This window comes from Rhincodon typus, chromosome 6 (genome assembly GCF_021869965.1).
Source record: "Rhincodon typus isolate 14 chromosome 6, sRhiTyp1.1, whole genome shotgun sequence".
NCBI lineage: Eukaryota > Metazoa > Chordata > Chondrichthyes > Orectolobiformes > Rhincodontidae > Rhincodon > Rhincodon typus.
The window spans coordinates 51,190,717-51,217,302 of record NC_063337.1 but is presented as its reverse complement, the minus strand read 5'-3'; the positions used below and the strand labels follow the sequence as shown (position 1 = coordinate 51,217,302).

Sequence of the window (26,586 nt, the reverse complement as noted above, 5' to 3'; positions counted from 1 at the left end):
GAAGAGCACAGATCCAGACCTTTATATGATTTGAGCACATGCCTATAATAATTGTTCAATACACTTCATTGAGCATTAATAGTTCAAAACAGATTTTGCATGGTTGAAAGTGCCATTTTCCAGCAGATGTTTAAAATCGAGAACATAACCGTTCATTCAGGTAGACATCAATAAAACCTTCTGACATCTTTTGAAAATGAACAGGATGTTCTGGTGCCCTGATAACATCCTCTCACTGCACCTCTTCCAAAATAATTAAGAACAGTGAAATGAAACAAAGAACTGGAGATCTGAAACAAAAAACAGAAGCTGCTGGAGAAACTCAGCACGCCCCTTTAAATATTGCTCTAGTTTTGAACTCCTCCATCCTAGGGAAAAGACCTTTGCTATTCACCTTATCTATGCCCCTCATGATTTTATGAGCCTCTATAAAGTTTACCCCCTCAACCTCCTACGTTCCAGTGAAAAAGTCCCAGCCTATCCAGCCTCTCCTTACAACTCAAACCCTCGAGACCCTGTAACATGCTGGTAAATCTTTTCTGCATCCTATCTAATTTAATAATATCCTAGAGAAAATATAACAGCATGACCAAAACTGTACACAGTATTACAAAAGTGGCTTCACCAATGTCCTGTACAACTACACATGACGTCCCAACTCATATTCAATGCTCTGATTATTGATAGCAAGCAAGCTAAACACCATCTAACTACTCTGTCGACCTGGATGTGACGGGAAAGTTAGCGAAGAAATTGCAGGACCCCTACCTGAGATATTTACTTCATCTACGGCCACGGGTGAGGTATTGAAGGACTGCAAGGGGGCTAATGTTGTGCCTTTATTTAAGAAAGGCTGTAAGGGGAAGCCTGGGATCTATAGAATGGTGAGTCTGACATCAATGGTGGATAAATTGGAGGGGATTCCGAGAGATAGGATTTACATATGTTTGGGGAGGCAAGAACTGACTAGGGATAATCAGCATGGTTTTGTGCATGGGAAAATAGATTCTCACTAACGTTTTTTGACGATATAACCAAAAAGACTAATGAGGACAGAGTAGTAAGGCAGTGTGGTTGTGGAGGGTTGCTTTTTGGATTGGGGGCCTGTGACCAGTGGTGTTCCGCAGGTTTCGGTGCTGGATCGACTGTTGTTTGTCATTTATATAAACAATTTGGATGAGAATTTAGAAGGCATGGTTAGTAAACTTGCAGATGACACCAGAATTGGTGGTATAGTTGACAGTGAAGAAGATTATCTGAGATTACAAAGAGATCTTGATCAATTGGGCCAATGGGCTGAGGAGCGGCAGGTGGAGTTTAATTTGGATAAATGCGAGGTATTGCATGTTGGCAAAACAAACAGGACAGGGCTTATACAGTTAACAGTATGGCCCTGGATACTGTTGTCAAACAGAGACACCCAGGGGTTCAGGCACAATGCAACTTTTGAAAGTCACAATGCAACAGCTAACCAAGGCAACTTTTAAACCTGCAACCTCTATTAAATACAAGACCAAGGGCAGATGTATGGGAAAACCCTCAAATGCAAGTTCTAATCCAAGCCAAATACCATCTTGACCATATCACCATTTCTTCACTGTTGCTGAATGAAAATGCAGCATCTCCTTTCCTAACAGCACTGTGGGTGTACCTACACCACATGAACTGCTGTAGTTCAAGGGGATAGCTCACCACTGCTTTCTCATGTACAAATTAGGGCAGGAAATAAATGCAGGCCAAGCCAGTGACGCTGTAATGCTGAGAAACAAAAGAAAGTGAACAGAACACTTGAACATGTAGCTTCCATCTGTCAACTTTATTTGCAGATTACAGGGACAACACGGAATATTGCTGTTTAGCTATTAATCTTCATTAATTGCCTTCATTAATTTTGTAATGCAAAATTCCAATTTCACTGGATTGAACAGTTGGATAAGGAGACCCAGCAGCTTCGTAGACCCTTTCAGAAATATAGGGTCAACATAAAACGCATTTAACACTGATCAAAAATGAGTTTCCCCACACAAAAAGCAAAATAAAGAAAATACACAAAGCTGCCGCAAAACTTGCCAAGTATTTTGAGTTGCAGTCACTGTCGTAACATATAAAAACACCTCCGCCAATTTGCTGAGTAAAGATCTCATAAACACCATTTGTACAAATAACCAGCTAAAATGTTTTAATAATGTAGGAGTGATAAACATTGCATAGGAAATCAGGAAAACTTCAGACTCCTCAAATAACAAGAAAACCGGGTCTCAATTGATAGCACAATCTGAATGATGCCACTTCCAATAGTGGAATCTTCCTTCATTACTATACTGAAGTTCCAACTCGGATTATTTCCTGAAAGCTCTAGGGTGATGGTTGAATCCACAACCTGTGGACTTATTTGAGAATGTTATCACTGAGCCAACATTGATAGCTGGTGATAATCATTACTGCTCTTTACTGTGCATTTAAATCAACCAACTAAAAAAGCAAACATGTAAAAGATTCTAAAATGTAACAAAATAAGTAATATGGAAAAGAATTACGCCGAACTTTCCTGAAAGCTTATTTTGTGCTATCACACCACATACACCAGCAAGATAACTGATTCAATACCTGATCCATGGTGATTCAACTGAGACAATAATCAGAACACTAAAATTGGTCTCTCAAACGAGACCAGGAAAAAGGGGATCCAGGAAAAAATATGGGAAACAAGGTTTTTATTCTTGACAGCTACCTAATAACCTCTTCAGTGAGACACGTCTGCCAACAGTGACTATGCAAAAATGGGATTTTTTAACAAAGAAAATTATTCATTTATGTCATGTGGGCGTCACTGATTAGCCAGCATTTATTGCCTGTCCCCAGCTGCCCTTGAGGTGGTGGTGGTGAGCTGCCTTCTTGAACCGCTGCAGTCCATCTGCTGTGGGTTGACCCACAATGCCATTAGGGAGGGAATTCCAGGATTTTGACCCAGCAACAGGCATCAGGTAGGTTGTCATTCCACATATACAGTCTTCTAATGTAAACTTTAAGTTTGCAGATGAGTGGTCATTGCATCAAGCAAGACACTTGACAGCTGAGATAGTTTGGCAAGGAAAGGAAGGTCACTCCTTTGTTTTTTTTAAATCTACTATTTATCATCAAAGTTAGAAATACACTGCTGTGGAATGTTTTCTAAGATGAACTATAAATTACTGGAAATTACCAAATTACAACTGATCAGGAGTACTTACCTCCATAACTTGAGCTCTCAGCTCCATAGAATATGCTAGTCTCTTAGCAAGCATAGTCTGGGTTAGTTCCACCAGCATTGCAATAAGATTTCCCATGCCATCACCAGTGTGAGCTGATGTAGGAACCAATGACACAAATGTACGTGGGTCTTTGTTCTCAAAGAATAGAGCAGCATTCAGGCCCTAAAAATGATGCATTTAACCCATTAGCAATGTAAAGATAAGAGTGTGAACTTTAAGTAGTTTAATCATTAAGTTAGAAACTTTCCACTCTATCAATTACAGTATGTAAAGTTGGCACACAGATAAAAACCAATCACTTCCAATATTTGTGAAACTCTCAAGGCATTGCTCATTAGACATGTTGATTTTTTAAAATCTCTCCGGATACAGTGAACACTGCGAAAGTCACATTTCCCATCCTTCAATCACTCAATGGTTGTAATAGCCACCTTCTTGAACTTCACAACCTTGGCTTTCAATCTGTTTAGGCAAGGAATTTTAGGATTTAGATTAGTCATAAGGAATGATTTTCAAGACAAGGTTAGCTTGCAATTAAGGGGAACTAAGAGATAATCACCATCCCAAGATGATGTCACTCTCGTCTTGTAGTTAAGGTCACAGGCTGGGAGAAGCTGCTGAAAGTAAGTTAGGTCAGTTGTTGAAATACATCCTTTCCCTGCACAGTCCATTTTAGAGACAAAATATCAAGGGATTAAAGAGAAAACAGCATAAGGCAGAAAGATACCATACTAGAAGCAGAAACTGTGTTTAGTAAACACAGAACACTGGAGAAACTCAGCAGGTTTAACTGCATCTGTAGAGAGAGAAACAGAGTTAATGTTTTGAGTCTAGTACAAGCTCTTCAGAGCAGAAGCTCGAAAGGAGAGTCAGATCAGACTCAAAATGTTACATCTGTGCTTTGCTCCACAGATGCTACTAGACCTGCTTGGTTTCACCAGCACTTTCTGTTATATTTGTGAACAGCTGTTTTTTTTCCAGACTGGAGGAAATTATGCAATGGTGTTCTAAAGAAGTATTGCTCTATTTTATATGTCTGGGCATATATGTTTTAAATGGCAAATTTAATGCAGAGTTTTTTAAAATTATATATTTTGGCAAGAAACATGAGGAGAGACTATTCGTGTTATGATTTTGAAGAGGCTGCAAGAGGAAAGACCTGAGGCCCATGTACACAAATTTCTGCAGCTGGCAGGACTAATAAAGATATGGAAATTTTGGCTGTATTGGCAGAGGCATCACGTTGGGGGAAGAAAGGAAATTCTAAACTTTTTATAAAATCAGCTTGGACCTCAGTTGGAACAGTATACAACTCTGGCAGTGTAATTTCAGAAGGATATCAATGCCCTGAAGATGAAGTAGAAATTTATTAGCATGGGATGAGGGGCATCAGTTATGTGGAGAGTGGAGAAGCTGAGATTAAGCAATTAGTGGCAGATATTTAAGGAGGTAATTCATGACTGTCACCAAAAATACATCCCAGCTAGGAAGAAAAATTCTAAGCGAGGAATAAACTAATCATGGCTGAGCAAGGATGTTCAGAGTTTCAAGTTGAAAGAAAAAGAAACATATATAAAGGGGACAAAATTCAGTGTTAGCCCTGAAGACTGGGATAATTTTACAATCCAGCAAAGGAGGATTAAAAAGATAATAAAGATAGGGAACATAAACCATGAGGTCATACTTGCAAAGAATATAAAAACTGACAATAAGAACTTCTTTAAATATATAAAGAGAGAGGTCAAAGTAAACATAGGTCCCCTAGAAATTGAATTTGAAGATAATTAAGAAGGAAATAGTAGAGCAGTTAAATGGATATTTTCCACTGTTAAGGCTGATGCAAGGTACTTTGAACATCTCGTTAATGCTAAAGAATATGGGTGAGGAATTAAGTACCATCACGATCACTAGAGACGTAGCACTGGATAAACTAATGGGGCTAAAGGCAGATAAGTGCACTGATGTCGACAGTTGCATCCTAGGGTCCTAAAAGAACTAGCTACTTGGATAGTAGATGCATTAGTTGTAATTCTCCAAAATTCCTTGGACTCTGGAGATGTACCAGGGAATTGGAAAACTGTCAGCGTGATGCCCCTATTCAAAATGGGAGGCAGGCAAAAAAACAGGTAACTGGAATGTAGATGAATGGGAAGTAATCGCATTGAAACATATAGGATTCTTAACAGGCTTGGCAGAGTAAATGCTAAGATGATGATTCCCTCATGGGAGAGACTAGGACCAGATGGCACCGTCTCAGGATGATGGGGATGAGTGTAACGTCGCAGGTCCTATACTTAAGGCTAAGGCTGGGACAAAAAGATTCTAGATTAGTAGAGGAATCAACAATTATGGAGGAAGAGCAGGAAGGTGGATATGAGGAATGTCACATCAGCTACAATCTTTTGGAGTGGCAGAGCAGACTCAAGGGGCCAAACAGCCAACTACTGTTCCTACTTCTTATGATCTTATTCTTACAGCAGGGTTTGGAATCTAAGAGAAGAATGTTTAAAAACATGAATGGTTTTGGTAAATTAGGAAATAGTTTTCAGTGGGAGGAAGGGTCAGCAAATACAAAACACAGATTTAAGGTGACTGGCAGAAGATCTAGAGACAGCAAATAGAAACTGTTCCTTTAAATACGGAGTTGACATGAACGAAATGCACTGCCTAAAAAGATCATGAAAACAGATTCAACAGTAACACACAAAAGATTATTGTATAAACATCTGCTAGTAAAAAAAAGTGGACAGGCCATATCATCAGCAGCGTGGAATTAGTAGGATAGTTCCCCGAAGAGCTGATGCGTTCCTGACTGACTGACTAGCCATTTTCTCTGCAGTATCATTGAGTGAATGAAAGACATCACAACTTGGCTCAAAGCATATTCTGAACACGAACTGAAATTTTCCACCTATTCCACATGCCAACCCCTGCCACTCGGTTTTTAAAACATAATACATAACAGAAAAGGTCACAAAACCTGTTGTGCAAATTCCACAATAGTGGATTTAGCTCTCTCGTCAAATTCATCTTTTGTGTTCTTCTTTTGCTTCTTTAACGTGGCAACTACATCGGTATCAGGACTTTTTTTCCAGTCATACAACCTGTCAATCTGTTGCAACAAAAGATACAGACACAGCTGAAGTATTTATTCAATTACGATGAAGCAATACAGTCACCACTCAGCAGCAAAATATTTATGATCTGCCAATTAACCAAAAGTTTTACATTTGAGATGCAATGATGTTAGATATTTGTACATGGGTGTGGTGAGTTGGCACTTGTAAATTAACCTCTCAACACACACAATGTGGTGCAGCAACAGCCAAAATATGTTCTTCCGTATTTCTTCCATACTTCCACTCCCTGACAGTTTATGGAGGTTCCCATGTAAAGAATTACTGGTTTAAGTTCTAGTTAATAAGAAGGTGGTTAAAATCGAATGCTATGTTCCTATGAAAACCCGTTTGACAATGGCCTGAAGACTGGTGCTATTTCTTACAGGAATCATCCAAATACATTAATACTCAAACTCCAAATATGTTAAAAAGCACAATTACAGGACAATTAATTTCAAGTCCATCCATTGGGTCAGAAGTATAATCAAATAAACAAATATTTCAAATGCACATTTTACCAGAGTAAATCTTTTAGCTTAACATGAAGACTGATAATGCGGTATTCCCAGTACTCTGCACATTTGACTGAAGATTTAAAAGTGAACTTGAAAGGAGGCAATTCAACAATGTTAGATTCCATTATGTTTTAGAGATAATCAAGGCTCAGATACAGTGTTAAAAGTGAAAGAACAGGTCAATGGAAAGTGAGTAAAATCTAGAGATCTCAGATTTCATAAACCTGTACAAGAGCAAATAAAACTAAATGTGTATGAATGTCCTCGTTTTTCAAGGACCACAACTTCCCCTCCACAGTGGTCGAAAATGCCGTTGACCTCATCTCTCACGTTTCCCGCACCTCAGCCCTCACACCCCTCCCCACAATAACAACAAAGACAGAATTCCCCTTGTCCTCACGTATCACCCTATCAACCTCCAGATTCAACGCATCATTCTCTGCCACTGCCGGACATTTGACCCCACTGCCAAGGACATTTTTCCCTACCCACCCTTATCTGTCTTCCGGAGGAACCGCTCTCTCCGTGACTCCCTCATCTGCTCCACACTCCCCACTAGCCCCACCACCCCTGGCACTTTTCCATACAACCACAGGAAGTGCTACACCTACCCCTACACCTCCCCCCTCACCTCCATCCCAGGCCCCAAGAAAACCTTCCACATTAAACAGATGCTCACCTGTACATCTGCTAATATGGTATATTGTATCTGCTGTTCCCGATGTGGCCTCCTCTACATCGGGGAAACCAAGCAGAGGGTTGGAGACCGCTTTGTGGAGCGTCTACGCTCTGTTCGTGACAAACGACTACACCTCCCAGTCGCGAACCCTTCAACTCCCCCTCCCACTCCTTGGACGACATGTCCATCCTGGGCCTCCTCCAGTGCCACGACGATGCCACCTGAAGGCTGGAGGAACAGCACCTCATATTCCGCTTGGGAACCCTGCAGCCCAATGGTCTCAATGTGGACTTCGCAAGCTTCAAAATCTCCCCTCCCCCGACTTCATTCCAAGACCAGCCCATCTCGTCCCTGCCTCCTTGACTTGTTCATCTTTTCTCCCACCTACCCGCCCCTCCCTCCCCACTGACCAACCTCCATCCCAACTCCCTACTTACACTCACCTTTACTAGCTTCATCCCCATGTCCTTGACCTGTCCGTCTTCTCTCCTCCTATCTGCTCCTCTATCTACCTTCCATCATCGCCTCCCCCCCTCTATTTATTTGAGTCCCCCTCCCCGCCCCCACTTCTGAAGGGTCCAGACCCAAAACGTCAGCTTTCCTGCTCCTATGATGCTGCCCGGCCTGCTGCGTTCATCCAGCTGTACACTTTGTTACCTCAGACTCCAGCATCGGCAGTTCCTACTATCTCTATCATAAACGTGTATGAATCATTTGTTATGCTACAGTTAAGGCATTGCACTTTTAAAATTTTCAAAAAACAGAGCCATAGATAAGCTACAAAAGTAATTAATGCAATAGATTTAAGAGGGCAGACTAGAACATAAAATAAGGGGAGATAGGATAGAAGTTATTTTTTGACAAGGCAACTATTTTCACTGATCAGAGTCACTATGTAAATGGCATAAGTACAAATTTTTTTAAAAAATGGGGAGATGCTGTGACAAATTTTGTTAGATGCAGAAGATTGCCAGTACACAGATTACCTGACTGAGACAGTGATAAGAGCAGAATGTATGACAGCTTTTTAATGGGAAGATGATAAACATTTGAAAGGCAAAGCATAGCAAAGAAACAGACTGGACGCCTTGAAATAGCTGGCATAGACACAATGGGCTAAAGGTCCTCGTTCTATCATGTAAAATATCATTCCAGAATTAAATCCTCGTTACCAGGAAGGAACGAGATTAAAGATCACTCCTACTGACTAACTGAAAGGCAAACTTTATTTCTTCTGCTCTGTTCATAAATAAAGGGGGAGCACCAGAAACTCTGAAAGGAACAAAAGAGGAAGACAATCAATTTATTATCCACAGTTTCACTGTATAATTGAAGGTAATTCTTTTTATTCACTCATGGAACATTGGCATCGCTGGCTGGCCAGCATATTGCCCTCTGTTATGGACCAGTCTAAATCCCCTCAAAATATTCAGAAGATAATCTAGACCCTAGTGTTTCCTTATTTTAAAAGATAAATGTAAGATGATGCATTCTAGATGCAATTCGATTGGCCAAACTACCAGAGTTAAAGCAAAACACACTTTATTCATCTGCTATAGTTAAAATACAACAAAAGGAAGGAGGGAATCAGAATAACTTAAGTGTATTGGAAAATTTTGCAGAATAATAGATACAGTAACAATTACAATCAACTGTTCCAATATAATAACCTCCCATAAACACATCTTTGGCAAAAGGCAAATTCAGAAAACAGATTGTCTCACATGCAACTCCAGTAACAGGAAGAGAACTCCCTGCTTTTGGGTGTAACTAAGATGGTGAAGTGGCGGGGTGGAAGAGTAGCTACCACATTTGCGAGACCATAACAGCAACCGCTGAAAGCTAAAACTAAAACTCCTGGTTCTATGGGAGCTTGACCACCCCCATTTAGGCTGCTTGTATTGCTCCAATGTTTTGAAAAAAACCCAAGGCTTCACAAGCTGTTTACTCTGGTAGACTGTTCGACCCATCTGTCTTAAAACCAATCTTCAAAAATAAAGGATTAAATAATCTGTATAAGCCACAGCATCATCACACCACCCTTAGTTGCCCCAGAAAAGACTGTGGCGAGGTCTGTTCTTAAGCTGCAGTCCATGTGCTGTAGATAGACCTCTAATGTCCTTAGGAAGGAATTCAAGGATTTTGACCCAGAGACATTGAAGGAACTCGGATACATTTCCAAGCCAGGATGGTAGGTGGCTTGGAGTGGAACTTGGAGATGGTTGCGTTTCCACGCATCTGCTGCCCATATCCTTCTAAGTGGAACTGGCCATGGATTTGGACCAGTTGGCAGATTTCTGCAGTGCAGCTTGTAGATAGTACACACTGAACGTCAGGGGGTGAGGGAATAGACACTAATCCACATGGTGTTAATCAAGCAGGCTGCTTTGTCCTAGATGGTATCAAACTTCTTGACTGTTGTTGGAGCTGAACCCAACCAGGCAAGTGGGAAGCATTCCATCACACTCCTGACATGTGCCTTGTAGACGGTTCACCGGCTTTGGAGAAGAGTTATTGCTGCAGTATTCCTAGCCTGGCAGACTGGTTAACAAGGTTAGAATGCATGAAATACAGGGAGAACTAGCCATTTGGAGACAAAGTTAGCTCGAAGGTAGGAGATAGAGGGTGGTGGTGGAGGATTGCTTTTCAGATTGGAGGCCTGCTTTTCAAATTGGAGGCCTCGAACCTGTGGTATGCTGCAAGGATTGGTGTTGGGTTCACCGCTTTTTGTCATTTATATGACCGGTTTGAATGTGAATATAGGAGGAATAGAAAATGAGTTGGCAGCTGACACCAAAATTAATGGTTACCTCAGAATACAACGGGACCTCGACCAGATTAGCCGATGGGCCGAGGAGTGGCAGATGGAGTTTAATTTAGATAAATGTGAGGTCTTGCATTTAAGTAAGGCAAATCAGAGCAGGACTTATACACTTAATGGTAAGGACCTGAGGTCTGTATACCAACAAAGAGACCTTGGAGTGCAGATTCATAGTTCCTCGAATGGAGTTGCAGATAATTAGGGCAAAGAAGGCAGCATTCAGTACACTTGCCTTTATTTGTCAGTGCATTCAGTATTGGAGTTGGGAGGTCATGTTGCAGCTGTACATGACATTGCTTGGCCACTTTTGGAATACTGCAGACAATTCTGATCTTTCTGCTATAGGAAGGATATTGTGAAATTTGAAAAGGTTCTGAAAAGATTTGCAAGGATGTTGCCAGGGTTGGAGGGTTTGAGCTATAGGGAGAAACTGAATAGGCTGGGGCTATGTTCCTTCGAGCCTCGGAAGCTAAGGTGTGACCTTATAGAAGTTTATAAAATCCTGAGGGGCATGGATAGGTGAATAGTCAAGGTCTTTTGTCCAGGGTAGGGGAGTCCAAAACTAGAGGCCACAGGTTTAAGGTGAAAGGGGAAATATTTAGAAGGGACCTAGGGAACAACTTTTTCAAGCAGAGGGTGGTGCGTGTATGGAATGAACGACCAGAGGAAGTGGAGGAGACTGGTACAATTAGAACATTTAACAGGTATCTGGATCAGTATATGAAAAGGAAAGATTTAGAGGGATATGGGGAAAATGCTAGCAAATAGACTTCGATTTATTTAGGATATCTGGTCGGCATGGACAGGTTGGACCAAAGGGTCCATCTCCGTGCTGTATATCCCTATGATTCTTACACACTTTGATGATGTGGGATCGCTTTGCTCTGTCCATCATTTGCTGCTAAGCAGTTTGGTACACAAGCCGCCCTGTTTGGTAGCTTCAAGTTGGCACCTCATTTTTAAGTACACTTGTTGCTGCTCCTTATGTGCCCTTCCACATTCTAGGTTGAGATTTGAACCCCTGGCTTTATGGCAATGGTGGAGTGGGGAATATGCCCAGTCATAAGGTTGCACATTGCGTTGGGAGTATGATTCGATTGCTGATGACTTGCAGTGCTTCATGGATTGCTAGTCTCGAGTTCCTAAGTCTATTTGAAGTCTATTCCATTTAACGCAGTGATAGTACCACACAACTCAAAGGTATTCTCAAATGTGAAGGTGGGACTTCATCTCTGTAAGAACTGTGCGATGGTCACTCTTCTCGATATTGTCATGGACAGACAGATCTGCGGTGGGCAGTTCAATGAGGATGAGGTCAACTATGCTGTTCCTTTTTGTCACAGACCCAGTCTAGCAGCTATGTCCATTAGTACCCAACTAGCTCAGTCAGTAGCACTGCTGCTGGACACTGCAATCACCCATTCAGAGTACATTTTGCACCCTTGCCACACTCAGTGCTTCCTCCAAGCATGTTTGACACGGAGGAGTATGATGCGTCGGCAAAGGGTGGTTTTCTTGTCCTCGCTTAACCCGATGCCATGACACTTCATGGTGTCCAGAGTCAATGTTGAGGACTCCCAGGGCAATTCCCACCCACTGTTTCACCACATCTGCTGAGGCTGTCCTGCCAGTGGGACAGAACATATCTAGGGACAGTGATGGTGTGGAACATGGTCTCCAAAAGGTACGATTCTGTGAGTATGACTACGTCAGGCTGTTGCTTGGCTAGTCTGTGAGCAAAGTTTTCAAATTTTGGCATTAGCCTCCAGATGCTAGGAAGGAGGACTTTGTGGGTTTGACAGGACTGTTATCGTTTCTGGTGCACAGGACGATGCCAAGTAATCTGTTTGGCTTAATTTCTTTGTTGAGACTTTGCAGCAATTCATACACCTACAAAAGTACATTATGGAAAGTACAACTTTATAAATAAAATGAGAATTTTAGAGAAGTGACAACAGAATAGAGATAACTAAATGGACAAAATCGATAGAAAAAGCTAGTTGTGAAACAACGATATTGGAGTTACAAATACACAATTACCTTTTACTTCCCTCTCTATTCACAAGTATTAGGTACGTCAGGATGGAAGGAAAGAGCTTCCATTGTCTAGGCACAGGAACTGAAAAGGAAAGTCACCAGAATCCATAGGCTACTCTTTCATTACAGAGTGACAACTAGCGGTGAGTACAACTTAGGGACACCAGGCCTCAGACAAGAGGCAAAGTTAAGAAGGCGACCTTATGGCAACCTCAGCCAGTACAGAAATTGAATTTGTGTTGTTGGGACAAAAATGACTATTCAGTACCTTGAGCATGCTTCGTCTGCCATTCAATTAGACTATTGCTGATACACACCTCAATTCTATTTACCTACGTTTGGTAGGTTTAATTTGCTAATCCTCGAGTATCAATCTATCCATCTCAGGCTTGTTTCTGCAGACTCGGTATCCACAGCTTATTGGGGGAATTTCTGCTTCCTTCTATTTTTTGTTGAGAAAGTTCTTCCTGATTTCATTCCAAAATGGCACATATCTAAGATTATGCAATCATTGCTCTGAATTCATCCACTAGCTGTACAGCATTTCCCATTTTTCCCTCTTTGACCCTACTTATTGCTATTTTCATGTTTGCCAACTCTGTCCCTTCCTATCCATTCTGGGCATCGTTATCCAATAGCTGCTGTGTTTTCCGTTCCTAACTTTTTAAGCCTACATTTCCTCTCTCTCAAACACAATCATTTATTGCTACCACTTAAGAAGCCAGATGTGCATGGAGGATAGAACTTAGAAAGCCGAGGAAGTGAAGTCAGTCCAACTTCTCCAAGCTTATGTCATAACTAAAATATCTCAGCTCTGGAACCACTCAAACCTATTCTGCACCCCCTCCAATGCTTAGTGTGATGTTTCAAATATTACTAAATACCCCAAAATGAGGTCCAAATAGAGCCCTATTTAAGTTCATCATAACCTTCTGCTCCTATACTCTTTTTGCCTCATTAATGAAGCCTAGAATATTTTGTTTTATTAGCAGCTCCCTCTAATGACATGTATATGAGCACCTAGGTCTCACTATTTGCACACCCTTTAGAATATCACCCTTCGTTTTACCCCAGCTCATATTCTTTGTACTGAGGTGTGTAATTTCACACTTCTCTGCAATGAACTTCTGTCAGAAAGTCAAGAACCTGAGAGTCCAGGTTACTTTTACTCCAGAACAAAGCTGCCAAACTGGCCCTTTAGCAGGGGGTGAGAACAGTCATGTGGGAAAATCCCAGATGACCTTATTCCCATCAATCCATGCGTCACAAATCCATTGATCCACAAAAGCTCTGGAAAGAGTGACCACCATAGACCCCATGTGAATAAAAAATCCTGCTTTTGTATTAGGACACCATTCGCCAAGTTTGATGACATTAACACCATGTCAAATAGGATGAATTTAGAATTAACCCGACAGCTCAAAACTGCTAAAATACACATTCATTTGTATACCACCATCGTCTGTAACCTCATGGCCTAGTAGATTCTTCACTATAAAACTTAATAGTCAAGCCAGGGGTCAATCTTGACTCAGAGAAGGCTGATTGAAGCCATCTTCAGCAAACGTGTTGAGCAGACCCTCCAAGTTTCTTTCAGCGATCTCTACCATTAGAGATGTCAATTAATTAGATTCAGTTTTGACTTTTGCATTGATGCACCATTGTTGAGCATGAGGTTATGTGGAGCTGCCCCTCCTGACAAGTCTTTAATTGTCCAAAACCATTCATGACTGGATAGGACAGGATTGCAGAGCTTAGATTGGTTATGAGATCACTTAGCCAAATAAAAATTAAAATTGTTGGCAAAGCAGTAACAATTTGTTAAGATGTCTAAATTATAAGGCAAAAAATGCCAGTGCATATTATGGAATGTTAATGAACAAATTTTGACACCAAACACAAATGGAGATACTAACTGACTGAAAACATTCTCCAAAGTGTAGGATTTAAGGTATGTCTTAAAAGGAGGTAGAAAGGCAGGAATTTAAGAATTTCCAGACTATGGCCATAAGAGCCAAAAAGGAACAGTAATCATTGGTGAAACATTAAAAATTAGGGATGTACAAGTAATCAGAATTGAAAGAGCACAGAAAAATTGGAGGGTTGTGGAGTCAGAGTCATTACGGAGCTGGGCAGGGGCAAAACCATGGAGGATTTCTGAAAAGAATGAGAATTTCAAAAATTTTCTCTTCCCTGTTAATTTCACCTTTCCATTCATTCAATAAAATAATCTAGTCTGAAATTATTTCAATCACATTTTTCTTTGTAATTCATTCTTAAAAGGAGTAGCCTAGACTTGCACTGCTTAAATTAAAACCTTTACTCACCTTATTAAGTGCAACAATGAAGGGGCATTTTTTTGCCTTTAGCAGGTTAATGGATTCTATTGTCTGTGGCTCCAATCCATGCATAATATCAACCACAAGGATGGCAATATCACAGAGAGAACTTCCTCTATTTCTCAAATTACTGAAACAGGAACAACACAAAATGAACATGCTTTCAATATAGTTATCTCCAATTTAAGAGTTTGAAATCTGCATCACAAAGAAGATACAAGAGTCATATAATTTCAAGAACGTAAAAGTTTGACCTTCAGTGCCTACTAGCTTTGAAACATGGAGAGGAAGAACTGAAAATAAACTCCAATGCTAAGTGAATTTCAAACTTATTTTACCAAAATTTTCAAGTATACCAAAATAAGTCAGTTATATGCGGCAGTTGCACGATACTTCCGCAGGTATTGAACATTTCATTCCAATCGTAACTGCTCCCCATGACGAGAGACCTAAAGATTGATGTAGATGAACATTCAGCAAAAACATGGAACATTATTGCTAATTGATCAACTGTACTAATACATTTAATTTGCATTACAAAGAATAGAGGGGAGATTTTATGCAGCATAACTAAAGACCTGTATTTTACTTACCTACCCAGGTATCACAACATGAATCCTATTCTTGTGAATTTTAGACCATATCTTAGATTTCAAATAAATCTGACTCAAGTACCATACCTTTGTATTTTTCTTATCTAAAAATAAAAGACAACCAGCCAAAAAACCTAAAATGTAGCTTGGGAAGACAACACATGTAGGTCAATAGTTGGAAATGATACTGAGTAAGCTGTTTATAGAAAGAGCAACAAGGAAGGCCAGTACGATCTGTGGACGTGTCAAAATACTGTCCAGGATGAGGAAGCACTGTCCACAGTTTCATCAGTAAGGGAGGGAGGTGGGCACCTCACATAGCAAAGAAACCTAAACTCAGCTGGACTGGTGGAGTTCAAACAGACACCAATTTCACTGTAACAATTTGAAGTTTTTTTTAAAATATAAATGCCTTGATAGGAAGATATAGTCTGTAGAACGGTCGTGCTGTGTTATTATTTAAATCCTCAGCCCTCTGAAACATAAAGTAAAGTTGCCTGCATCATGGAGTGCTAAAATAGTGTTCCAGGAATCACAATGACAGTTTGTTGACATTCATTTAAGAATTTTGATAGCATTATTACTAATGCTTAGTTGCTTTCCACAAGCTAAAATTATTTCATCATAGGGTCCTAATTCCACCAATGACTGACAACTCAGAGGTTATTAAAGAATTAACTCTCTTTGCTGAGGGGATATAATCAAGCAAACTTCTAATTATATAATGGGTTAAGCACTTGAGGGCATTTGAAAATTCTGAATTGGCTTTCATGAATGGGAACTCTATTTGAAAAATATGTAGTGAAGGCTGGAAAAGATACTTAGACACTTTTTATTTACTTAATCTTCTGAGGCCTGTCCATAGTAGACACAGGGTGAGTTGCAAAGACAAAAAAAAAGGCCAAGGCTGGTAGGTGGGTTGGCAATAAATTGGCAAGTTGGCTATACAAGCCAAGAGGGTAGATGTGGGGCATGGATTGGCAATAAGTTGGCATACAGCTGATACAGGTTGCTAGGAGAACGTGGCTTAGCACAGAGATAGCAGAAGGATCAGGTGGGTAGGTCGTGGTGGTTTGTTGGGGGCAGGGGGAATGATAAGTATGAGGTTGAAGCTTAAAGCTTAAAGGTTGAAGGGCCTTACCTCTAACGAAACAACTGGAACAAAAAAGGTCCTGAAAAATAAGGCAGATCTTTTAAACAGCACTGACACTTAGCAGCTTCTGTGGTCTGATCTGCAGCCAGGTGAGGGTTCAATTCTATCCTGCACTAACCTCCTCTCTCCCTGGGGCTAAGATCGTGGAGTTTTTCTCCTGAGGTTTTGCATGAGCTGGGAAATTCCTGACTCTCATGACCTGTCTCAGGTGTGAAAATCTGTGTCTACATCATAAATTTAGTTAAACTTTTCTTGAAAGTTGTTCAACCAAATAAATTTCATTTCATTTACAATTGCTGTAAATTGCTGCAACGTCAGTTGTCTTTAAACATCATGTTGAAGTCACATTACCAACTTCAATTGGGATTTCCTCCCCTCCTGGCTCAAAGCATAAATGTACTCAGAAAATTGCTAGTTTTAAATTACATGCTCCCTTACTCATTATGTATTAGTTCCATTGTAATGGGGGAAAAAAATTAGTCCTTAAGATCAAACACCTAGAATAAAATTAAAGGGTTTACCTGAAGGACTCGTGACCTGGTGTATCAATGATCAGCATGCCCGGTATTTTAATTTCATCTCTCTCAAACTAAAAGACAGTTATCAATAAGTTATTAATTTGAACACTGCTTCACAAATATTAATTTAGAAATAAACTGGAGTTTAACAATGAAAAGGAAACTGCAACCTTATTACATCTTATAAACTTACATTTTTTACCATCTTAGTTTGCTCCTTGATAGTTTCTAGAGGGACATTGGTTGCACCAATCTGCTGGGTTATACCACCTGCTTCACTGTCCTGCACGTGCGTATGGCGGAGCTGTATACAAAGAAAATCAAGATACCGTACTATCAAGTCCATAAGCAACTACATTCCTCATTAAAAATTTTATGAATGCTTGCAATGTCTGTCTAGACATCATGCACCCTGTATTAATATACATCATGGAAGTATCCTGATGAACAGGTCAACAATTCACCAACATGCATTGATGAACCAATCAAGTGATCGATACTATTTTAGAAATGATTTGTGTATATTGTTAATTTCTCTGTAACTGGAATTGCTAATGTCTATGAGAAGAGGGTGGCACAGGTAAAGACTTGTTTGAGCATGTGTCAAGCGCCTGCTGCAAAAGAAAGGAGTGAACTGCTTTTTTTTAAAATTTGGAATATCTCCTTTTAATGATGGAACCTGTGTGGGGCTGCACTTAAACACTAGCAAAGATCCTCTTCAAAGTTTCCCTCAGCAGATTCACCTCCAAGCTTTGAATGGTGGGTCAGAGGTAGGCCCTGCAGACCGTGAAAATTACAGGAAATGCAGCTAAGACGTTGCATGCTTCATTTGCCCTTACCATGAACACAGCCTCATTTGTAGACAACAATTTATACCCAATAAGTTTGTCTACAAGAGAATGTGATATGATTGCATTACAGCATGTCCCCAAGCAGCTTTTCACCTCCATTTGCCTCATATCTGCTAATTATAAGGCAAACAGCCTCAACAATGATGACTTAACTGTCAGTAAAAATTACTTGAATTTTGCAAGTAAATATAGCCACTAATTAGGTACATTAAAAATAATAACACTAATTATTGTTACTTATGGGTCAGAGAAGGGGAAGCTAAAACAAATGCAGGGTGGGGTCAAAGTGCAGCACTCCTCTTGAGAAGGGTGAAGAGATCCATCACGGTAAAAAGAATATGGAGACAGTACAAAATAAGAGTACAAGTCTAAAGAGTGCAGGAGTAACAAGTCCTGGGTGTATTTGCATAAATCATTAAAAAAGGTAGCAGCGTACATGGAGAGCGTGATCAATAAAGCATACACCATCCCTACGTTTTTTCTTTAAAATAGGGCTACACAGTACAAGAGCATGGTTATGACAAACTTTCATAAGACAAAGTAGACATCAGCTGGAATACTGTTCTAGGCACCATACTTCAGCAAGGACATGAATACATTGAAGATGGTGCAAACGAAATTTACAAGAATGTTTTTGGGTTTATAAATTTCAGTTACGAAGATAGATGGGAGAGGAGAAAGTGGAGAGAAGAACATCTCCCAGCATTTGCCTCGAAGTTATCCTCAGAATTTCATGTATTTCAGTGTGATCGCCTTATTCTTCTAAACTCCAGTGAGTATTTATTAAACCTGTTTTTCTCCTTAAGACAACCCGTTCACACCCTAGGAATGTTTAACCCATCACCTATCTCAAAGAGTTGACACATTGATCACTCTCCAATCCTAAACATGCATATTCAATGAATTCTTCAATAAAGGGCAAGACTTCTCTGGTTCCTAGGTGGCAGGAACAGAGATGGTAACAGACAGAGGTCTGCTTAAACAGACAGAAGTCAAAGTAGAACATTTTCAATGGGAGCTTTCCCAGTAATGGATCATTGGAGGGGATTCTGTATCAACACGACTGAAATGCAAGTGACTAGTCCTTAAAGTTTCAGTGTTTGCATGCACGAAGATTCCATCAACAGCCATATTACAGAGCCAGCATCATTCTGCAAATAGCAGGACAGTCTCCCATCATGAGGAGACCAACGTTCCTATTTCAGGGGTGGGGAGTGCCCTGGAACCAAAGGTTTCACAAGAATGGTGCACAAATCCACCCCTGCGGGGACAATTTTGTGTCAACTGCATTTAGTTATGTATGATGGAAGGCGTTAATTTGAGTTTCACTTGAATAGATATAAAGCAACATTCACAGCAGCTTGTGGTATACAGAGATAAAGTTCAATTATGAGGTGTAACACCATATTCTTTAATTAAATGTTATACAGAATAAAGACTGGCTCCAGTACTGCACTGCACCAACTGGGTTTTTGGACTACAACCGACAGCCAGACAATCCCCCACAGAAGGAAGGGTCACCAGACCCGAAACGTTAATTCTGATTTTTCTTCACATGTGCTGCCAGACCTGCCGAGCTTTTCCAGCAACTTCTGTTTTTGTTCCCAATTCTCAGCATCTGCAGTTCTTTCGGTTTTTAATCCCACACAAGCGTTTGCCCCGAGGTAACCCCTTAGCTAGTCAGATTTTTAATTTGTACCTACTTCTACAACTGCACCTCCACTTTCAGTCATCCTGGATGTCCCCAGTTCACCTCATCATCACCCACTTTTCCTTGTGGAGCTACTGAGGCTTCAGAGTTGCAGGCCCTTTCATTGGATTGGCAGCATCACAAGCCTGCGCGTAGTCTTTAATAAAATGGTGGGCCCACATGAGACCAATTAGGCTAACCTGTGGCAAAACTTGTCAGGACTGTTCAACTGCAGTTTGGGATGCAACTTTGGCAAGTTATGGAATCTAAAATCTATGGTAAAACTCAGTCCACAATTTCGGCTACTTGCCTTAGTCATGCCATTCATTCATGCATGAATCTTAAATGGTGCCTGATGTCTTATTCTCCTTCATCCAAAGTAACTTCAAAAATGCACTGCTTATAATAAGTACAACTAAAGACATCACAATTCACTGAATGTGAAGAAGGCCAAAGGAATACGAACATACTTAAAGCCAAAAACATTACCTTTGAGCATTATTCCTCTGTCAACTGTTGTTTAGAAGCTATTTTGCCCATATTTATAATAGAATCTGTCAATATAAATTTCCCATGCAGTAAATACACACCGCAATCAATTCAACTAACTCCACTTCTCCAAATTTTGCAATAAAACAAGCATGAAACAAACACTACTAAAAAGATATGATAATTAGACTATTACAGAATGCATGATTAACTGAATTATACCTGTGCATCTGGTCCAATTATTCTAAAAACACCTGAACAAGCTTTAATTGAGGGCAAAACTTAGTCTTGATTTTGTGTGCGGTAACAAGCGCAGTCAACCCGCAGGCATTCAATTCAAGTTGGTGCTTTATTTATTCTTTTATGCTAATTGTGCAAATAAGTCTCAATTTTACATACCTTATCCAAAATTTTTGTCTTCCCTGTGTCAACATGGCCAAGGACACAAATAACTGGTGCTCGGAGTTTTTCAGTATTTATATTCATAATGTTATCTGCTCTGCGTTTCTGAGAAAGCACAGAAGACATTTCCAAGATAAAAAGAAATCAACGTATTCAGCAAGTCGATATTCTTAAATGCATAACTCAAATGTCAGATTATAATGAACAATGGGAAATAGGGACAGGTTCACTTACCTCATTGTCATTTACCAGTTTTGTTGCATTGCTTGATACCCTTACTAATTAAAAAGTTGATCAATCTCATTCCTGAAAATCTTACTTCATCCAGAATCCACTGCTTCTTGGTTGGTTGGTGATTGGTTTGGAAGTTAGATATATTCCATATTTCCATTACCCTTTTTGCCAAAAACTAAAATGACCTAACACTAATTTTAAGTTTATGCTCTGGGTCTGACTTTCTCCACAATAGTAAGAAGCTTCCCTGTATGACGTTTATATTAGATCATCTTCAAAAATGTCCAGTTCAACATGTTACTATCTTGTACTTTATTTGCTGCTAAACAGCAAACTGGAAAGAGACTGATTTAGTGGGTAAAAATACTGTGTAGAGTCCAGAGGAAGCTTCCAGTTTAATTGCTGGCATGTGCTGAGTTAATTCATCTCTGCCAGGATAAGGGCAGAGAAGCTCAAAGTTCTTTTCACATCACTGGTTAGCATTCTTAATCATCATTCACTCATTTCTATGGGAAATGCAAATGTAAACAGGATGCAAGGTCCTAGTGTGACAATATCAAATAGCTGAAAATTCAAACAACTATTTGCCAAGCATCACAAGTGTGGAATGATCAATTGGAGCTTATGAATTATCCCTGGGACACAAGATAAAGAAGTAGTAGGCAACTTGGTCCCTCAAGCCTGCTCCACTATTGCATTTCATTGTGGTATTAAGTTCACTTCCTTGCTATCCCCCTTAACCCTTGATCTATTATAGGTCAAAAATCTAACTCACTTTTAAGTATACTGATTAACTCAACAAGTAATGCTCTCTGGGGGAAGGAATTCCAAACAGTAAAAAGTTCCACTCCATCTCCATTTTAAATGGAGACCTTATTTTGACATGTACCCCTTCGTCCTAGATTACCAAACGAGGAGAAATCTCTTCCCACCTCTATCCTATCAACTCCCCCAAGAATCTTGTGTGCTACAATCAGATGACCTCTCGTTCTTTTAATCTCCAATGACTATCCCCGTCAAAAGACAATCCTTTCATCCCAGTAATCAGCCAAGTGAACCTTCTCTGACCTCTTCCAAACAACATAATGCTTCCCTTCAGGAGGGCAAAACTTTTCACTCTAGCTGTGGTCTCACCAATGCTTTGTACAGTCATAGGGAGACTTCCCTAGTTTTACACTCCATCCTTCTTACAATAAATGCCCAACATTTACCTTCCTATTTACTTACTGTATTTACATTGTATTTTTTGATGAGATTCAGGTACAGTAAACCTGCTCTTACAGTAAAAATTGCTCGATATCATACTGCTGCAGTCTCCATCCATTTAAAAGCATTCTGCTTTTCTATTCCTCCCATCATAACGGAGAAGCTCACATTTTCCCAAGATACACCATTTGTCACATTTTTGTTCACAAACTATATTGCTTTCCACACTTTTTGCGTCTAAAAAAATCTGCTCTCCTAACTATTGTAATATCATTAGCAAATAGTACACTTGGTGCCTTCATCTAAGTGATTTACATATACAGTCCCCAACACCAATTCCTATGGCAACCTACTAGTTATAGATGGATAATTTTCAGATTGTCAATTCATCCTGACCCTCTATTTCCTGTTACTTAGCCAGCCCACTGTATATCTAGACCCATGTCTCGTGAGAAAGCCTTTCATGTCGCACCTAGTCAGGTGGCTTTTGGAAATCCAAATACAGTACATTTCCTAGCTTCCCTTCATCCATCCTGCTGATTACATGTGGTAAGAGTTCTGAAAAATTTGTCAAATATAATTTCATTTTCAAAACCACATAGGATAACATCTTTAACAGGCAATGAGGGAAGAAGACAAAGGAAAATTTAAAATTCAAAATTCATATCTAAGGTTTGCAAAGTGAATGAAGATTAAGAGACATTCCCATAGCTCAATTAAGGCCATACAGAAAATTCCTGTACAAATACGAAGTTCCATCCATTCGCGGTATTACAATGCCAAATAGCAGTTATTTCTAAGTGGAAACAATACCTCAATACGTCGCTTTGCTTCATCATAAATCCGTTCTTCTTTTGTTCGGCCATCATCTGAATCAGATTCCAGTTCAGAATCTGAGCTAAACTCTTTTGATAGTTGTTTTTCTTTTTCACTTGTTACCACTTCAGGTTCCTTATCCACTTCCAATGATGCTGTCAAAACTTGCTTTTCCTCTTCATCTTCGCTCTCCTCACTTGCTCCATCATCATCATCATCATCATCATCATCACTCTCTTCTTCCTCCTCCTCTTCCTCCTCATCCTCCTCTTCAGCCTCCTCTTTTACTTCTATGTGAACAGTTTTCATTTCTGTTAAAGATTTTTCAAATTACTGTGATTAGCCACCGAACTGGTTTAATCTCAAAAAAGTAAATCACAATGTAGGCATCATTGGTGAAAAGATAGATCTGAAATGATTTGGGCAAATATCAGGTTAAATTTGCGAATTTTAAATTTTGAGGGAGAAAGAAAAAGCTCAATAGATTTTCAATGCAGAAATATAATTTTACAATAGATTCAAATGCACTCCTTATTTCACACTGAAGTCTTTAGGGTTGAAAAAAATTGTGACAAATATTTACCTTTATCTTGTTCATGATCACTTGCCATAGCTTCCCAATCATCAAGATCAGCCTCACCTTTTTCCTCTTCAGGTTCTATGAAACAAGATTTCAAATAAAGTAAACATTCAACTTTAAAATTAGAAACATGATCAATGAACATCAGAAATTGTTTCAGTTAACAGGAATTTTGCACTTGGGGAAGTAAAAGACACTAGCTATTACACAAAAAATGGATTTCACGATAATCAAAAGCTATTAGGGTTAGGCATTCAGAAAAAAAAAATCAATTCGACATGGGACCATATGGCCTTTGTTTGTGTCAATGAAAGCATTACTTGTGAAAATGAAAGCCCTGTGTGTTATACTAATAAAGTTTTCTTTGAATTTCAGTGAATGCAATTTAAACACAAAACTGTTTCCCATATACAGAAACTCTCCCAAACATATCAATGGTATGGAAAATGCCAAACTATTTTTAAAAAAAAAAAAAGAGAACTTTCTATCCCAGTTTGCTCCCTTTAACCTTTTTGAAATTGTACAAGTGGCCCATATTCAACTGCGACCTTCGATTGTATTGGCAGGGAACTGTACAGCATCCAATAGCCAAGTCCAAATTTCACTAATTGAGATATGCCCATGATTGCTGATACCACAATCAAAATTCCACAATTAATTGATGGCTCAATCTCTGGCGTTGGCATGTCGAGAGAAAATGTGTAATAATGATAAAGCTTGAGAGGGTTAGATTATGAGGAGATACCGAGTAGACTGGGATTATACTCATTGGAATTCAGAAGAATGAGGGAAGATCTTATAGAAACATAAGATTATGAAGGGAATAGATAAAGTGGAGGCAGGGAGGTTGTTTCCGCTAGCAGATGAAACTAGGACTAGAGGGCATAGCCTCAAAATAAAGGGAAGCAGATGTAGGACTGAGGTCAGGAGGAACTTCTTCACCCAAAGGGTTGTGAATCTGTGGAATTCCCTGTCCAGTGAAGTGGTTGAAGCTACCTCACTGAATGCTTTTAAGGCAAGGCTAGATAAATTTTTGAAAGGCAAAGGAATTAAGGGTTATGGAGAGTGGGTGGGTAAGTGGAGCGGAGTCTCAAAGATCAGCCATGATCTTATTAAATGGCGGGGCAGGCTCGAGGGGCCAGATGGCCTACTCCTGCTCCTAGTTCTTATGTTCTTATGTTCTTATGATCCACCTTTTAAAATCAAGCAAAAATTGCTGTCAACTGGAGACTCAAGAAGTAGTCACCTTAAAGCAATTTTGAAAAGTGGCAAGTCAGGTACCCTTCAGACATTCCAAAACAGAAGTGGCATACAGGTATTGATGGAGTAACTAAGACTACACTATTTCTCTTGCTTGTGGTCAGTAATGTGGAATCAATTCAAAATTAATAGTGTGGGTAGTAATTACCACATAGTTCTTACACAGAAGACAAAGTAGCCCAATGCAGAAAACAAAGGACACTGCATCAGTTAATGACAAAAATAATTGTGCTTTTTCTGTAATGAAATTTTCATAGCTTCTATCCAGACCATTCACTTTTTGTCCTTAATTGATGAAGTAAAGACCAAGGTGGGTTGAATATTAAGAGAGAAGAGAGCAGGAGAGTTGGTGGTATATAGCAATAGGGCAAGGAGTGAGTGATGAACAAGGAAATGGAGTAAGCATAATTTTGAAATTTGCAATGATACAAAACTTGACAGTACAAAAAGCAAGCAGAATAGGAGAATTCTTCAGTAAAGCAGAGATATACTGGTGCACTGGGCAGATGTATGGGGGATGGATAGTCACAAATCTTGGAAGGCAGCTGAGCAAGTCAACAAGCCAGTGATACTACAGATTTACAAATGTGGGCCTTAGCTGGAATACTGTATCTAATTTTGGGAATCATACTGATCACATGCATGCCTGATAGTCATATGATTTCTTGGAAATGCTGCTTTGATCCAATGCTTAAAAAGAGTTTAAATCTTTAAATATTTTCACTTCACAGACTGAAAACCAAAATCCAATTTACTTCTACTTTAGAACCCAAATAATGTACCATTATTATAAACCTTTGCCAGACTCACTACCATACAAGTACGTACAGGACACTAAATTTCAATTCGAAATAAAACAAATCATTTTCCGGATCAACCTGCATCACCAAATCAAACAAAGTGTCTACAGCAGATCCAAAATCCTGACTGGTTGCAGAGTTTGTGAAAAAGCCATGAATTAAATAACTAACCTGGTGTGGGTTCTGAAATCACATCCGGTGTCTCTGTCATCTCTATTTCAAGTTTTTCATGTACTGACGCTGAAATAACCTCCAAAGCTTCTGTAATATGATAACACACCATACATATTTTGGCATTTTGCTAGGCCAGGAAACAAACATGTTAAAGAAATCACAAATCTACTATATTGAAGCATCCAGTTAAATAGATCAAATATTTTGTTCATTTCGAGATCATATTTTGATGTGGCATTCTTTGTTAATATTCAGCATTACTTTATGGTCATTGAGTCATTGCACCAACCATCTTCTTCACTTTTCTTATTGCAATTCTGCACCTCAGCTCCAAGCAAGTTCTCTACAGTGTCATTTAAGGACCAAGGAAAAAAATTATTTAACTTTGGTCATCTTCACTTCTAAACCAAAGTCTCTCAAACTTCAGTTATCAAGCATCGACACATACACAATACTCATATTTGTGATCACTCAGAGGATGTCCTCCAAATTATTGTTAACTCTTTCACCAATGGATAGAACAGGACAGGACTTGCTTTAAATACCCAGAAAACTAAGGTCCTCTTCTAACCATCCCCCATGTGCAACATCATTGCCAGTTAGTCAAGATCATCCAAGACCCTGGAAAACATGGACAACTTTCCATAGATTGGGCATTTCCTTTTAACAAACGTACACATAGATTACAAAAGTTACCCATTACCTTCAGTACGTCAGTCAGCCTTCAGCTGATTGATGGATAAAGTAGTCAAGGACCAAAATTTCAAACCTGGAGCTAAGACATTTGTTTATTGGACAAGTGATGCCTATGCTGTGATGCACTTTGGAGACACGACAATTTACATAAGCCACTTTAAGGCATTGGAGAAATATTACTACTGTCTCAAAAAGATCCTCCAAATTTGTTATCGGAATAGACAGTCTAATGATAGAATCTTCTCCCAAGTTAACAATCGCACCATCAAGTTGCTATTTACCCAAAACAAGCTCCACTGCGTGGATCACCTTGTTCACATGCCTGACACCAGCCTCTCAGAACAATTGCTCTACTCCAAATCT

General features: G+C 39.6%; 1 protein-coding gene across 1 annotated transcript in view; it reads right to left on the bottom strand.

The window, feature by feature from the left end:
• eif5b (eukaryotic translation initiation factor 5B) overlaps positions 1-25,636 on the bottom strand; it is a 51,066-nt gene extending 25,430 nt beyond the window's left edge. The window contains exons 1-9 of the mRNA XM_048597956.1: positions 25,525-25,636; positions 23,297-23,371; positions 22,711-23,024; positions 20,455-20,562; positions 17,219-17,329; positions 17,029-17,096; positions 14,750-14,891; positions 6,232-6,363; positions 3,231-3,413 (exon numbers count right to left, since the gene is read on the bottom strand). Coding sequence (XP_048453913.1) covers positions 3,231-3,413; positions 6,232-6,363; positions 14,750-14,891; positions 17,029-17,096; positions 17,219-17,329; positions 20,455-20,562; positions 22,711-23,024; positions 23,297-23,371; positions 25,525-25,636 — 1,245 coding nt within the window. The remainder of the gene's footprint in view (positions 1-3,230; positions 3,414-6,231; positions 6,364-14,749; positions 14,892-17,028; positions 17,097-17,218; positions 17,330-20,454; positions 20,563-22,710; positions 23,025-23,296; positions 23,372-25,524) is intronic.
• Between the last annotated feature and the right edge of the window lie 950 nt (positions 25,637-26,586).